The sequence below is a fragment of the Oryctolagus cuniculus genome, chromosome 11, assembly GCF_051225735.1.
Source record: "Oryctolagus cuniculus isolate XC-2025 breed Fujian yellow rabbit chromosome 11, ASM5122573v1, whole genome shotgun sequence".
Classification (NCBI taxonomy): Eukaryota; Metazoa; Chordata; class Mammalia; order Lagomorpha; family Leporidae; genus Oryctolagus; species Oryctolagus cuniculus.
Genome location: NC_142877.1, coordinates 26395514 through 26409848, shown reverse-complemented (window position 1 = coordinate 26409848; position 14335 = coordinate 26395514). Strand labels below are relative to the sequence as shown.

At 57.9% G+C, this 14335-nt stretch overlaps 1 protein-coding gene across 1 annotated transcript; it reads right to left on the bottom strand.

Annotated features, from left to right (window-relative positions):
* Nucleotides 1-200: 200 nt before the first annotated feature.
* Nucleotides 201-3302, bottom strand: SOX12 (SRY-box transcription factor 12). Its single transcript, XM_070051421.2, has one exon. It carries the CDS (start codon nt 2828-2830, stop codon nt 1892-1894), a length of 939 nt encoding a protein of 312 aa, XP_069907522.1. The 5' UTR covers nt 2831-3302; the 3' UTR covers nt 201-1891.
* Nucleotides 3303-14335: the final 11033 nt, after the last annotated feature.

Sequence of the window (14335 nt, the reverse complement as noted above, 5' to 3'; positions counted from 1 at the left end):
CGGCAGGTGAGCAGTGGCCACCATGATGCCAGTGCTGAGAACGGCTCATCCATGCCCTGCCTCCGGGTGCACAGGGCCTGCTGCCCTCACCCAGGCAGACAGCAGTTCTGGGGACCTGGACACACAGCTCTTCCCGCACCCACCTGCATCCCGCCCCCCCACTCGAATCTGGCCAAGCACAGACATGCGGAACCACAGGGTGAGGTCGGGGCAAATACACTTTATTCAGTCCTGGCGCCAGGCTGGCCGAGTCCTGCTGTGGGTGCCAACGCCCCAGCGGGGACCCCTCCCCTCCAAGGCTACAGACAGCCACATTTCTTCGCTCACATGACGCTTTCTGGTTGGGTTTTTTTTTTCAGTCTTTTTTGTCGTTTTTTTTTTTTCTTAAAAAAAGAAAGAAAAGAAAACGAGAAAGAGACAGAGAAAGAGCGCAAGAAAGGCCCAGAGGCCAGCACCAAGCTTAGAGGAGGCAGCTGGTGGCTTTGTCAGCAACGGGAACGCGTGAGGCAGAGACCTGCGAGACCGGGGCGGGGGCCCGGAGGGCTCTGGGACCGTGTGTTCCTGAGATTTGTGTGTGTGAATGAGTGTGTGGGGGCCACCCCGGAGGGCGGGCCCACGCCGGCGAGATACAGGTAGTGAGGGCGAAGGGTGAGGGAGGCCGGAGGGGCGGGGCTGCAGGGGGAGACAGCGCCAAGGGCAGGGGCCCGCAGGTGCAGGGCTGGGTCCAACTTCTTCCTCACAGCAGCGCCGCGGCGCGCAGTGGCCCACCTCCACCCGCCCGGCCCCAGCCCCACTCCCAGCACCCTCGTGCCTCAGTTAGCCCCCTGAACACTGCGGATGCCGAGGGTCGACCGGAGAGGGGGAGGTGGGCTTAAGGGCGCCCTGAGGTGATAGGGCCTGCGGGGGCGGGGGCGCCGGGAGCAGCAAGGACCCCACGCCCAGACTGGCCCCCGTGTCCTGGTGCTGCGTTTTCTCGGGCAGCGTCTCCCCACCCCCCACCCCCGTTACCAGATGGGGAAGGAAAGGGCCGTTCCCGGGGCCGAAGGCAGGCTGTAAAGGCATCACGCACGCAGTCAGGGAGGCGGCGTGCGGGGCTGTGGGCGACCCCTCGGGGAAGACGGGCAAAGCGGCGTGGGGGAGCTCCAGGCCCAAACCGACGCTTTCCAGCCAGCCTGGGAGTACGACTCCCATTAAGGCAGCGACACCCCGTCGGGTGGAGAGGGAGCAGCGGACTTCTCGGGAGCGCTCAGCATCCACCACCGCCCCCTCCCCACCCCCATCCCGCGAGGAGTCCGAGCGACCGATCGAGGCGTGCAGCCCTGCCGGGATCGGCCCCCTCCTCCCAAGAAGCATCAAGCATGCGCGGGAAGGGGGTGGGCCCAAGAGGAGAGGCGGACCCCGGAGCTCCCGGGGCCGAAGGAGAGAGCCCCTCCCCCCGCGGAGGTGGGGGCATGGGAGGAGCGCGCGGGGCCGCCCGGCCGCAGCGCCCCCTCCCCGGGGCGGCGCGGAGGACGCGAGAGCGGGCGCGGGGGCGTGTCCTCCGGCCACGAGGAGGGGCGTGTGCAGAATGGGGGAGGGGCGCAGGTCTGTAGGAGAGGGCGCGAGTTGCCTCGGAGGGGGGCTGGCTGCTGGTGGCTGTGCGGGAGGGGACGCGGTGGGGAGGGGCTTGGATGTCAGGGCTGGGGTGGGGGTTGGGCCGCCTTGGGGTGTGTCTGCGGGGGAGGGGCACGTCTGGATCGGAGAGGGGGATGGGCACGTCTGGGAGGGGGGAGGCTGCGCGGGAGGAGGTGGTGGTGGGGGGTGCCAGCCTCGGCCTCCGAGGGGCCCCGATACCTGATTCCTGTATGTAAACAGCTGGTTTGGGGGCGTGCGCGCCCCGCTGACGGTGGGCTCAGTAGGTGAAAACCAGGTCGGCGATGCTGGACGGGCGCCAGTCCCCCGCGATCATCTCGGTGACCTCGGGGGTGCAGTAGTCCGGGAACTCGAAGTGGGACGTGCCCGACGGGGGCGGCAGGTCCGGGTCGCGGTCCAGGGCGCTGCAGTCCAGGCCGACGGGGCCCGGGGGCAGCCTGGACAGAAAGCCCAGCGGCTCATCCCCCGACGCCACCGTCTCCTCCTCGCCTTCCTCCGCCGGGGCCGCCTCCTCCTCCTCCTCCTCCTCGGGCTCCTCGTCCTCCGACGGGGTAGGCGAGGCGGCCGCGGCCGCCGCCCCCTCCCCCGACGGCCCCTGGGCACGCTCGGCCGGCCCTCGGGCGGCGCGCCCCGCCGGGACCATCCTCCAGAGCTCCCGCCCCGGGGTCTCCACCAGGCGCACTTCCAGCAGCTCCTCGTCGTCGTCCTCGTCGTCGTCCTCGGGCGCCGCCGCGCCGCCCCCCAGGGGCCCGCCCGCAGCGCGGCGGCCCCCGCGGCCCGGCAGCTGCGGCCCGGGCTTGAGCCGGCCGCCGCCGGGGGGGCGGGGCCGCGCCTTGGCGGGCGCCCCCTTGCTCTTTTTGCGCGGCCGGTACTTGTAGTCCGGGTAGTCCGCCATGTGCTTGAGGCGCAGCCGCTCCGCCTCCCGCACGAACGGGATCTTCTCCGAGTCCTGCAGCAGCTGCCAGCGGCGGCCCAGGCGCTTGGAGATCTCGGCGTTGTGCATGTCCGGCCACTGGTCCATGATCTTCCGCCGTTCGTGCTGCGACCACACCATGAACGCGTTCATCGGCCTCTTGATGTGGCCGCTCGGGGTCTTGCACCAGCCGGGCTCGCGCGCCCCCGCCTCGGTCGGCCCGGGCCCCGGGGGCGGCGGCCCACCGTGGTCCCGCTTGGCCCTCGCGCCCCGCTGCTGCACCATCGCGCCTGGGCCCGGGGCCGCTAGACGCCGCCGGGGGCCGTCCGCATCCTCCGCGGCTGGGGGTGGGGGAGGAGGCAGCGGCGACGGAGGGGCGGCCCCGCCCCGCGGCTCGGCCCGGCCCCCGCGAGCTGGGGAGCGAGAAGCTGGGCGCTCCGGCCCAGCGGACGGCGGGGGGAGAAGGCCCGCGGCGCGGCCTCAGGCGGGTTCCGCGCGGCCCCGCCGCCCCCGGCAAGTTGCGCCGCGCTGCACGCCGCACATTGTTTCGTGGGGGGGCGGAGGAATCGCACCCCGCCGGCTTCTCTCGCAGCCCCCGCCGCCGCCGCCGCCTTCCAGTGTCTTTCTCCCCGCGCGGCCCCGCCGGCGCGCGCGCCGCCCCTCCCCCGCGCCGTCTGCGGGCCGCTGCGGCTCGCGCGGGGCCGCCCCGTGTAAACACCGAGGTGCCCGCCCGGGCTGCGGCCCGGCCACGCCCCGCGCCCGGCCGGCGCGTCACCCGTTGCTGGGCAGAGAACCCGGGATTTGCATCTCCCAATCGCTGGGCTCCCGAGCGGGGCGGGGCTCGGGCTGCGGGGCCGGGCGGTCTCGCGGCGGGGATGGGGGCGGGCGGCTGAGATGGGTTTCTTTTCTTAGGTTGGGGCTGCGGGGAGGTGGGGGTGGGGGGTGCCGAGCGTGCTTCCCATCTGGCTGTCAGAGCTGGCGCTCGCTCCGAGTTGCCTTTGTAGTGTTAGCCTCTCCTGTGACACCTGCCGCCAGGTGGGACTTCTGCCCCTCTCACTGGGGCGGCGTCTTTTCGGATCATCACGGGAGAGAACGGGGTGGGGGGGGACACATACTTAAGGCAGCTTTTATGGGGGATAGAGTCACCTTGTCATAGATGTACCCCGCACATTGCACACTGTTTCCAGCCACATGTGCGCTCGACAAATACTTTTGGACCCACTGAACGAACCCCCCACCCCCAATCACCGCTTTTTTCCGCTTGAAGTGCCACAGAATCCGGAGAAAGAAGGGACCGTGACGCCCACTTGGCACGGGCAAGGCGACGAGGACGCGCGGTCCGGGGTCTCTGAGCTTAGGCTCGCTGTGAGCTAGGCGGGCTTCCGCTCTCCACGGGCCCCTGCGAGACTGGAGAATGCGTGGGAACCCTCTCCCCAGCTCTCAGCCCAACCTCGGTCTGCCAGGTGCCAGGCCCGCAGGAGCTAGCTGGGGCACGGGGCGGGGCGCGTGGCGGGGAGGGGCCGCGCGCTCCCCGTCACCACGTGGGAGCCGGTCCCGGCACGGCCGGGCGAGGGCCGCCCCCGAGGAGGTCACCTTCACGGCGTCGGCCGCGCGGGCGGTGGGCGGGGGCGCTGGGCTCTCTCTCGGTCCCGGGAAGCCGGGACAGAGCCGGCTCGGGCGTGGGGGGCGGCCCGAGGGTGTCCCCGTGGGACGCAGCGAGCGCGGCTCGGGGCCGGGGTGACGCGCGCCTCTGGGGACCGCGCTCGCTCCGCCCGCGGGTGTGGGCAGAGAGGAGGACCGAGGTGCGGCCCGGCGGCTGGGGGCGGGGAGGTGATGCCCGGGGTGCCCAGGAGGGTAACTGGAGCGCCGCAGGCGGGCGGGAGCGACTCTTAAAGGCACAGGGCGCTCCTGAAAAAGGCACAGCTCCCGCGCAAAGGGTCCCGCACCTTCTGGAAGGGCGTCCTGCGTTGGACTGCGCGGCTGAGGGCTGGGCGGGCCCTGGCCCGAAGGGGGCCGCTCTGCCTGTGCTCATTTCCCGGCCTCTCCTTTTCCTTGTCCTCCAAGTGAGGACGCTGCTGCCGCTTGGAGGAACCGGGACGGTGGTACCGAGTAAACGCCCACTGAAGCACCTGGAGCCAGGCCGAAGGACTTTGGAGGGGGGTGGGGGTGGGGGCGGACAAAGGAGTTTGCTTGCAGCTCCTAACGCTCGGCGCTTTTCCCATTTGACATTCATTTTTAGCCGCTTGTGCCGGGCAGCCCCCTCCTTGCAGTGAGGGGCCTCGCCAAGATCTGTTTCGGATCTTGTAAGTCTTGTTAGTTCTTCTTCCCGTTGTTACTATTCTTATTCCTGGAGATCTGAATCCTTCCTGGCCGTACTCGCTGCCAGGGGGATTTAGACCAAGGTTTATTCTCACCGGGGCTTCCATCGCCTCGCTGCCTTGTTCCTCCGCGCAGCCAGCCCGGCAGCAAGTGTGTGTTAGTACTCGACCGCTCCCCGCGCTGTGATCCGTGCGGCGCAGCTAAAGTGGCTCAAGTCAGTCCATGCCCTTGAAGAGCCCCTGGCTTCCTTCCCCTAGGCAACTGTCGCAGCATTTTGGGGGTTTTGTTTTAAGATTATTTATTTACTTGAAAAGCAGTTGCAGAGAGAAAGGGAGAAAGCAGGGAGAGTTCACTCTCCAAGTGGCTGCATGGGCCAAGCTGAAGCCAGGAGCCAGGTCTCCCACATGGGTGCAGGGACCCAAGTACTTGGGCCATCTTCCACTGCCTTACCAGGAGCACTAGCAGGGAGCTGGACTGGAAGTGCAGCAGCCAAGACCCGACCACTTGAACCAGCGCCCATATGGGACACTGCTGTTGCAGGAGACAGCTTAGCCTGCTGTGCCGCGGAGCCAGTCCGGGCAAGGGCATGTTACCGGGCAGGACGGCAAGAGAAATGCCATCAGTTGAGGGAAATAACTTCTTCAGTCGGCTTTTTTTCTCAACATTTATGTAGTGTGTAATCCTTTCTTTAAAGATTTATTTATTTTACTTGAAAGATGGAGTTATAGACAGGGAGAGGCAGAGAGAGAGAGAGAGAGGTCTTCCATCCACTGATTCACTCCCCAAATGGCCATGGCCATGATGACCAGAGCTGAGCAGATGTGGAGCTGCCCTGATCCGAAGCCAGGAGCCAGGAGCTTCGTCCAGGTCTCTCCCATGCAGGTGCAGGGGCCCAAGGACTTGGGCCATCCTCCACTGCCCACTCCCAGTAGCTGCTTGTCCTGACCACTCTGTGCTGTTGCCCACCCTTTCCACCCCATCACAGGATTCTCATTGTTGTCCCCAGTTGGCTCACGTTATGTTTGCGAGTATTTTTGAGAGTTCTTAAAAATTTTGTGCCAAGTGGAATTAAAAGACAATCGTTTTGGTGTAAATAGTTTTTGAAATCCATGCATACTGGGGGGTATCCTCAAAAAGTTCATGGAAAATGTGTATTATGAAAAAATTGCACAGCGATTTTTGTGCAAAAATTTTTTCCCTAAAATTCTTGTTATTCTCTTTTCCACAAGCTTGTGGCTGTACCCTTGTATTCCTACGCAACTTAACAAAGACCTGTGACGACGTCACCGACCGAACGTGAAAATCAGAATCTTGCCCCCCCCCCCCCCCCCCCGCCGCCTTTCCTCACCTAGGGTAAGGACTGTCCTGAACTTTCCTCAACAACCTCACTGGGCCAGAATTCACATAGCTCACCACTCACTCCTGTTGCGGGCACAACGCAGTGGCTTTGAGTCTGCGAGCATTGCAGCCATCGCCACGATCGACGTGGCAGTGTTTTCAGCCTCCGAAAAAGAAACCCAGGGCTCATTAGCAGTCGTGCCAGCATCTGTCCTGCGTCCTCTCTAATCCCCCGCCCGAGGCAACCGCTCATCTACCGACTAACTCCTCGGACCTGCCTGTCCCGCATAGTTCACGGAAATGAAATGCAGTGCGTAGCCTTCCGTGTCTGGCTGCTCTCACTTCGCGGCGTGTTTTCTGGAGCTGTCGACGTTGTAGCGTGTACCAGAACTTCATCTATTTTTATTGCCGAATAATATTCCATCAGACCGGTGGACCCCATTGTCTCTCTCCACTAGTCAGCCGATGCACACTTGAGATGTTTCTTCCCTAGGACGATGACGAATAACTGCCGTGAATACTTGTGCCCAAGTTTTTGTGTGACAAGCGATTTCACTTCTCTTGGGCAGATGTGCCCAGAAGAGCGATGGCAGGGTCACGGGCGACTTGCGTGAATCTTGTGAGAAACCTGCCACACTGTTTTCCAAGGGAGCTGCACCACTGACATTCCAACAGCAGTGTGTGAACGTTCTGACTTCTCCTTTCCCTTCCTTCTTTAAAAAAATTATTTATTTATTATGTATTTGAAAGGCAGATTTACAGAGAGAGAGAGAGAGATCTTCCATCTGCTGGTTCACTCCTCAGATGGCTACAATGGCCAGGGCTGGGGCTGGGCTAGGCTGAAGCCAGGAGCCAGGAGCTGCTTGTGGGTGGCAGGAGCCCAACACTCATGCCATCTTCTGCTGCTTTCCCAGGCACACTAGCAGGGAGCTGGATCAGAAGAGGAGCAGCCAGAACATGAACCAGTATCCATTTGGGATGCCGGCCATGCAGGCAGCAGCTTAATCCATCACTCCACAATGCCAGCCCCTAGATACTATTTTTCAAAATTTTGCTTCCTTGTCTCGCCTCCCATAGGAGTCTGAGCGCTCAGATAGAGCCCTAACTCTGATACAGTGGGTGTGCCCTTTAGGGCATCCGCTGTGTGCTAGGCACTGTCCTAGGCTTAGACAACAAAGTCAGTACAGATCCCTGCCTTTGTGGGGCAGGCGTTGCGACACAGCAGGTCGGGCTGCTGCTTAGAACGCCTGCATCCCGTGTCAGAGTGCCCAGGATTGAATTCTGCCTCCACTTCCCATCCAGCTTCCTGCTAATGCAGACGATGGCCCAAGGACCTGGGTTCCTGCCAACAGCCAGATGGAAACCCGGCTGGAGTTTCTGGCTCCTGGTTTCAGCCTGGCCCAGCCTGGGAGGATGTGGGGAGTGAACAGCAGATGGGAGATATCGGTGTGTGTGTGCATTTGTCTCCCGGCTCTCTGACTTTCACATAAGTAAATAAAACTTAAAAAAAAAATTAAAAAAAGAATCTCTGCTCTCTTGGAGCTGACATCCTAGTGGAGAGGAGACGGGCAGAAGCGGACAGATCATGTCAGAATGTGGCAGGTGCTGAGAAGGACAGAGTGAGGAGAGAGAAGAAAGCAAGGAGACCACATGCGGGGCAGCTGTGGGCGAACAGGATCCCCTGGGTACTGCGGGCAGAGTCCGCTGGTCCAACACCAGACTCGGCGGGACCTGGCAGAAGTCAGCATGCACATGTCTTCCAGTGTAGACACCACACCTTCCATGGCAGCCCTGGAAGAACTTCCTGCACCAGAAGCACACCCAGACCCACTTGTAGGAGCAAAACCTGCAATAATCGAAGTGTTTGTGAACAGATAGGAAAATTCTAGTACATTCCAGCGTTGGAAAATGAACAAAATCCACATAGGTGCAATACTTTGCTGAGACAGTGAGTCCCAGAACATCACATGCAACATGAGGTCCTTTTGATAATGCTAAAGGCACACAATATTTTTAAGAAAATTTTATTTTAGGGGCCAGCGTTGTGGCATAGCAGGTAAAGCTGCCACCCATATGGGTGCCAGTTAGGGCCTGGGCTGCTCCACTTCTGATCCAGCTCCTGCTAATGTGCCCAGGAAAGCTCAGGAAATGGCCCAAGTGCTTGGGCCCCTGCACCCACATAGGAAATCCAGAAGAAGCTCCTGGTTGCTGGGTTCAGCCTTGCCCATCCTCGGCGGTTGAACTGTTGGAGCCATCTGGGGAGTCTCTCTCTCTCTCTCTCTCTCTCTCTCTCTCTCTCTCTCTCTCTCTAACTCTGCTTTCAAATCAAATAAATCTTAAAAACAAAACAAAACAAAAAAACCTAAAGCTCGTTTTGGCACTAAGATGTGGTTATTACCAGTGCCTACAGACTACCCTGAATCCTTTCAAACCGGTCCCAGAGTTGAGTTTTAAAGAACAACTTATTTATTTGAGACATACAGAGGGACAAAGAGGGAGAGAGCTCGCATCCATGGTTCACTCCCCAAATGCCCCACACTGGCCCCAGCCGAAGCCAAAACTTAAGCTGGAGAGTGGAATGCAACCCAGGCCTCCCACCCGGGTCAGATGTGTGAGCTGACACCTCTGCCTCCCAGGATTTACAATAACAAGAAGCTGGAGTGGAGAAGAGGGGCCGGGTTCAAACCCAGGTGGGGCCACACACCCACCTGGTCCCCAGGGCGTGAACCTTGCAGGTCCCAGGCATCTAATTCTGAGCTCGCCACTGAGCTGCCTACACTGGACTGAGCAGATGGAGGGCGAGGTTCCGGGAGACAGATGCAGACCCTGCCTGCCCAGGCCCCCAGCACATCTCCCTGGGCTTCCTGTCCAACCTCCCTGGAGGTCCCCCTGCACCCACCAAATCTCTTTCCATCCCATTCTTTGCCCAGAAGCCGGAGTGGTGTATTTTTCAGCACACATCTGTGGCTCTTCCCTTCTTAAAGCCCCCGTCCCTCCCACGCTAAACACAAACGTGCACCTGGGCCCCCAGGCTGGCTTGGCCCAGCCCCGCCCGCCTACCTGTCCCCTCTCCTGCTGTCTCACACTCTGCCAGCGCCCAGCTGCACAGGCCCCTCTGTGGGGTGGGTGAGGGAGCCGCGCTGCCTGTGGCCTGCATCCTCACCTTGCTTGCCTCCCAACAGCTCTCCGGGGTCCACCCTGCTTTTCCTCACTGCGCTATGCCCTCCTGGTACCAGGGCAGATGATGTTTTACCACCCATCTCCTCTAAATGACATTGTTTTCACTGACGGCTGTGAAAAGCCATAAAATGAACACTAATGGCCAGAGAACAGTAAAAAGATGCTATTAGACTTCATCTATGTAATCATGACAATAAAAATAAACATTACAGTATCTCAACAAGAACAGTATTAGATAAGTATTCTTCATACATTCATATATTTCTTTGAAAAAAAAAAAAAAAACAGGCAGGCATGTGGCACTGTGACACCGGCATCCCATATTGGAGTGCCTGGGATGGATTCTACCTCCACTTCCCATCCAGCTCCCTGCTAATGCACCGGGAAGACAAGATAACACAAGTGCTTGGGCCCCTGCACCCATACGGGAGACCCGGATGAAGCTCCTGGCTCCTGGCTTTGGCCTGGCCCAGCCCTGGCCATTGTGGCCATCTGGGCCAGCAGATGGAAGACCTCTCTCTCTCAGTTTCTCCCTCCCTCTTTGTAACTCTGACTTTCAAATAAATAAATTAAAAAAAAAACACTTTAAAAAGTAAATTTTAATATTAAATATATTAATCAAATTTGGTAAAACAATTTTACTAAACAGTAATAATAAAATATAATGATTTTATTAAATTGTACAATTTGTATGTATTAGAACTTTTTCATTGTTCTAAAATTTTACATTACAAAAGCTTCTGGTGGCCACACAATGAGAGGACAGAAGCAACTCACGCTGGTGCTGGTTCGTTAGCTTCAGAATCACTGTGCTAACAGTTTTTCTTTTTTTAAATTTATTTGAAAGACAGAGAGAGAGGGAGTGACACAGAGAAAGAAAGAGAGTGTTTCCATATCCTGTTTCACTCCCCAAATGGCTGCAATGGCCAGGGCTGGGCGAAGCCGAAGCCAGGAGCCAGGAGCTTCATCCAGGACTCCCGGGTGGGTGCAGGGCCCAAGGACTTGGCCCATCCTCAGCTGCTTTCCCAGGAGCCCAGCAGGAAGCCAATGGAAGCAGAGCGGGGGTGTGAATCAGGGATACCAGATGCATCGAAGGCGGTGGCTTGTCCACTGCACCGCAGTGCAGGCCCCAACACCTTTATTTGAATCTATTGTTTGAGCACAGGACTGTAGGGCCTGGGAACGTGACTGCAGAGGAAGCAAGTTCAAACCATCTGGATCTGTGGCGAATGTATCCTCAGAACTACAGTGTGGGGGCTGGCATGGCGGCTCAGCAGGTAAGCCGCCTCCTGCGGTGCTGGTGGCCCAGCAGGTGGAGGTTTGTCTGTCTGTCAATCCGCCTTTCTAATGAATAAAATCTTAAAAAAATATTTTGGATATATTGGGTTAAATAACATATATGAAAACTTCATCTAAAATTAAAAAAAAAAAAAACACACATTTTCCCCACATATTTGAAAGATAGACAGATCTTCATCCACGGGCTCACTCCCCAAATGCCTACAATAGCCCCGGCTGGGCTAGTCCAAAGCCAGAAGCCCAGCGTTCATTCCAGGTCTCCACAGGGGTAGCAGAGTCAAGGACCCCAGCCATGCCCAGCTGCTGCCCTGGGTGCACACCGGTCAGAAGCTGGAATCAGAACCAGAGCCTGGGCTTGAACCCAGGCACTCTGATATGGGGTCCAGATATCCCAAGTGGCATCTGTTTCGCCCAACATTGAGCCTGTGGTGAAATTTCTGTAAGATTCTGAACTGCAGTTGTCTGTCTGTGACTATGCATTTAGTCAAAATCCTTTGCATAAGCAGAGAATTTAATGCACGCAGTTTAAAAAAATCACTTAGAACATCTGGAAAATCCCAAGATGGAATGAAGACTGTGACAACACAAGCTCAACTGTTCCAAGCATGTGGAGCAAGCTCATTCATTCACGGAGGGGGGAGGCAAGTGCTGAGCAGGTCACTTCAGAAGTGGGCGGAGTCTGTGACACGAAGGGCAAAGAAAGCACACGGGAGACTGCTCCAGCTTAGCAAGCTGCCCGCAGTGACACAGGCCAGGACACATGATGACACAGGCTGGGACATGTGATGACAGGCTGGCACACTGACGACACAGGCTGGGACACTGACAACACAGGCTGGCACACTGACAACACAGGCTGACACGTGTGATGACACAGGCTGACACGTGTGACGACACAGGCTGGGACATTGATGACAGGCCAGGACACATGACGACACAGGCTGGGACGTGTGATGACAGGCTGGCACACTGACGACACAGGCTGGGACACTGACAACACAGGCTGGCACACTGACAACACAGGCTGACACATGTGATGACAGGCTGGGACATTGATGACAGGCCAGGACACATGACGACACAGGCTGACACGTGTGATGACACAGGCCGACACGTGTGACGACACAGGCTGGGACATTGATGACAGGCCAGGACACATGATGACACAGGTTGGCACATTGACAACATAGGCTTGGACATGTGACGATACAGGTTGGCACACTGATGACACAGGCTGGCACGTATGATGACACAGACTGGGACATGTGATGACAGGCTGGCACACTGACAACACAGGCCGGCACACTGACAACACAGGCTGACACGTGTGATGACACAGGTTGGGACATGTTATGACACAGGCCGGCACACTGACAACACAGGCTGGGACACTGACAACACAGGCCGGCGCACTGACAACACAGGCTGGCACGTGTGATGACACAGGTTGGGACATGTTATGACACAGGCCGGCACACTGACAACACAGGCTGGCACACTGACAATACAGGCCGGCGCACTGACAACACAGGCTGGCACGTGTGACGACACAGGCTGGCACACGTGACTCTGCTCTTGTGTGAACAGCAGTTGAGCAGCTGGCTGAGAGTTGCTGGGTGGGGGAGCCAGGTTTGCCAGAGTCGAGGTGGGAGTTAACAGCTCAGCCAGCGGGAGCAGGCTGGCAGGATCCATGTGGGAATGGGTGAGAGCTGTCTGTATAAATAGGAACTCATGGTCAGTGCAATGCAGACACAGATGGTTTAGATGGACATACTTATAAGCACATGTACATACTCAAGTTAGTATATACAGATGCATTTCTTTGTTCGGTCAGCTGAGATGGCTTAAAATAAATGACATGCAAGTAGCAGTGAACATACCCAGCACTTAGATCTTGGTTTCTTTCTCTTTTTTCTTTTCTTTTTTTTTTTAAGGTTTATTTATTTATTTGAAAGGCAGAGTGATAGCAAGATGGAGAGGAAGAGAGAAGAGAAGAGAAGAGAGAGAGCTTCCATTCACTGCTGGTTCACTCTCCAAATAGCCACAAGGGCTAGGGATTGGTCCAGGATGAAGCTGGGATCCCAGAGCTCCATCCGAGTCTCCCATATAAGTGGCAGGGACCTCAGCACTTGGGCCATCCTCCATTGCCTTCCCAGGAGCACCAGCAGGGAGCTGGACTGGAAGGGGAACAGCTGGGACTCACACCAGAGCTCCAGTAAGTCAGCTACCGATTAATTAGGTCAATGTCTTCTGAACTTAACATCAAAAAACTCAGGGGCCTTAATTTGTATTTGAAATACAAACAAGCAAAGATAACCAGTTCCTTGATCATTTTTAAATTAAGTGATAATATCTATAATGAAAGAAATTCACATAGTGCAGATTTTTTATCAACTCCATATATTTTTGCATAATTGAGGCAATTTTGCTGTCTTTAAATAAAATGCCAGCTAAAGATTATTCAGGCTGCCACTGACAGAGGCCTTCCTGCTAGTTCTAATTTAGAGAAATCTTAAAAAAAAAAAAAAAAAAAAATCAAGTCTTGCTGCTGTATGGAAGATAGAGGGAGAGCAGGGTCGAAGCTCATTGGTGGTGTTCCTGGGCCGAGGGCGGGGCTCTAGACCAGGGGACCTGCCGATTGGCCGGGACGGAGTCGGAGGCCATTGGCTGTCGCCGGAGGATGGTGTAACGGACCGCCCGGGCCTGTGCTGCGGTTTCTATGGCAACCGAGGCTTGAAAGCGCCGCTCGAGCTTCTGCGCTCGCCCCCCCGTTCCCTCTTCCGGAGGGGGCTGGGCGGCCTGGATTCAAGGGCCTGAGGAGGCGGCGTGGGGGCTGGGAGTTAAGGGGACAAGGCCTGGCTCGGACCGAACCGACGCAGCCGGGCCTCGTGGCCAGCGGGTACGGGGTCCCGCGCGTGCCTGATCGCTTTGGAGAAATCAGCCAGACAGGCGTGAGGAGGAGAGAACCGACCTGCAAGTTCACGTTCCCGGCCCCCAGAGCACAAAGCCTGGCACACAGCAGGCGCCTAATGTGTAGTGTGAGAGAATCGGAGTGGGACTGGATGGCCGAGGACGGTGGGCGGGCGGGGAGGCCAGGTTCCCGCCCCGTCGGGCAGAAGGTCCGGTAGGCCCCCGGAGCGGACGGAGCCCGCAGCCTGGGGCAGGGGGCTTGGGGGAAGAGCGGCCAGCGCCCCTGGAGCCCAGCCCCAGTCCGCGGACCTGACCGCTGCCGGCCCTCCGTCCTCTCTCTACACCCCAGTGCCTTTGTGTTTCGGGAATAATAAACCGCACCCGCGTCGCTGAGCGAGCCACACAGTACACGGGTCCCTAGGGGTACTTCCTGCTGTCATGGGAGAGGAGCTAGGATTTGGGGCGTGCATGGGGAGGTTATCAGTGTGGAAAACACACAAAAGAGACTGTTTTGGATGTCCTGTAGAAAGTCAAGGAAATGATGGCCAGAGAGCACAAAATAAAGGCTAAAATAATGAAGACGCCCACCGGATCCTGCAGCACCCGGCACAGGGCTTGTTTTTCTTTTTCTTTCTTTCTTTCTTTCTTTCTTTCTTTCTTTCTTTCTTTCTTTCTTTCTTTCTTTCTTTCTTTCTTTCTTTCTTTCTTTCTTTCTTTCTTTCTTTCTTTCTTTCTTTCTTCCTT

Coding starts and splice junctions, on each gene's coding strand:
- SOX12 (XM_070051421.2), bottom strand. CDS start 2,830: ATGGTGCAGCAGCGGGGCGCGAGGGCCAAGCGGGACCACGGTGGGCCG.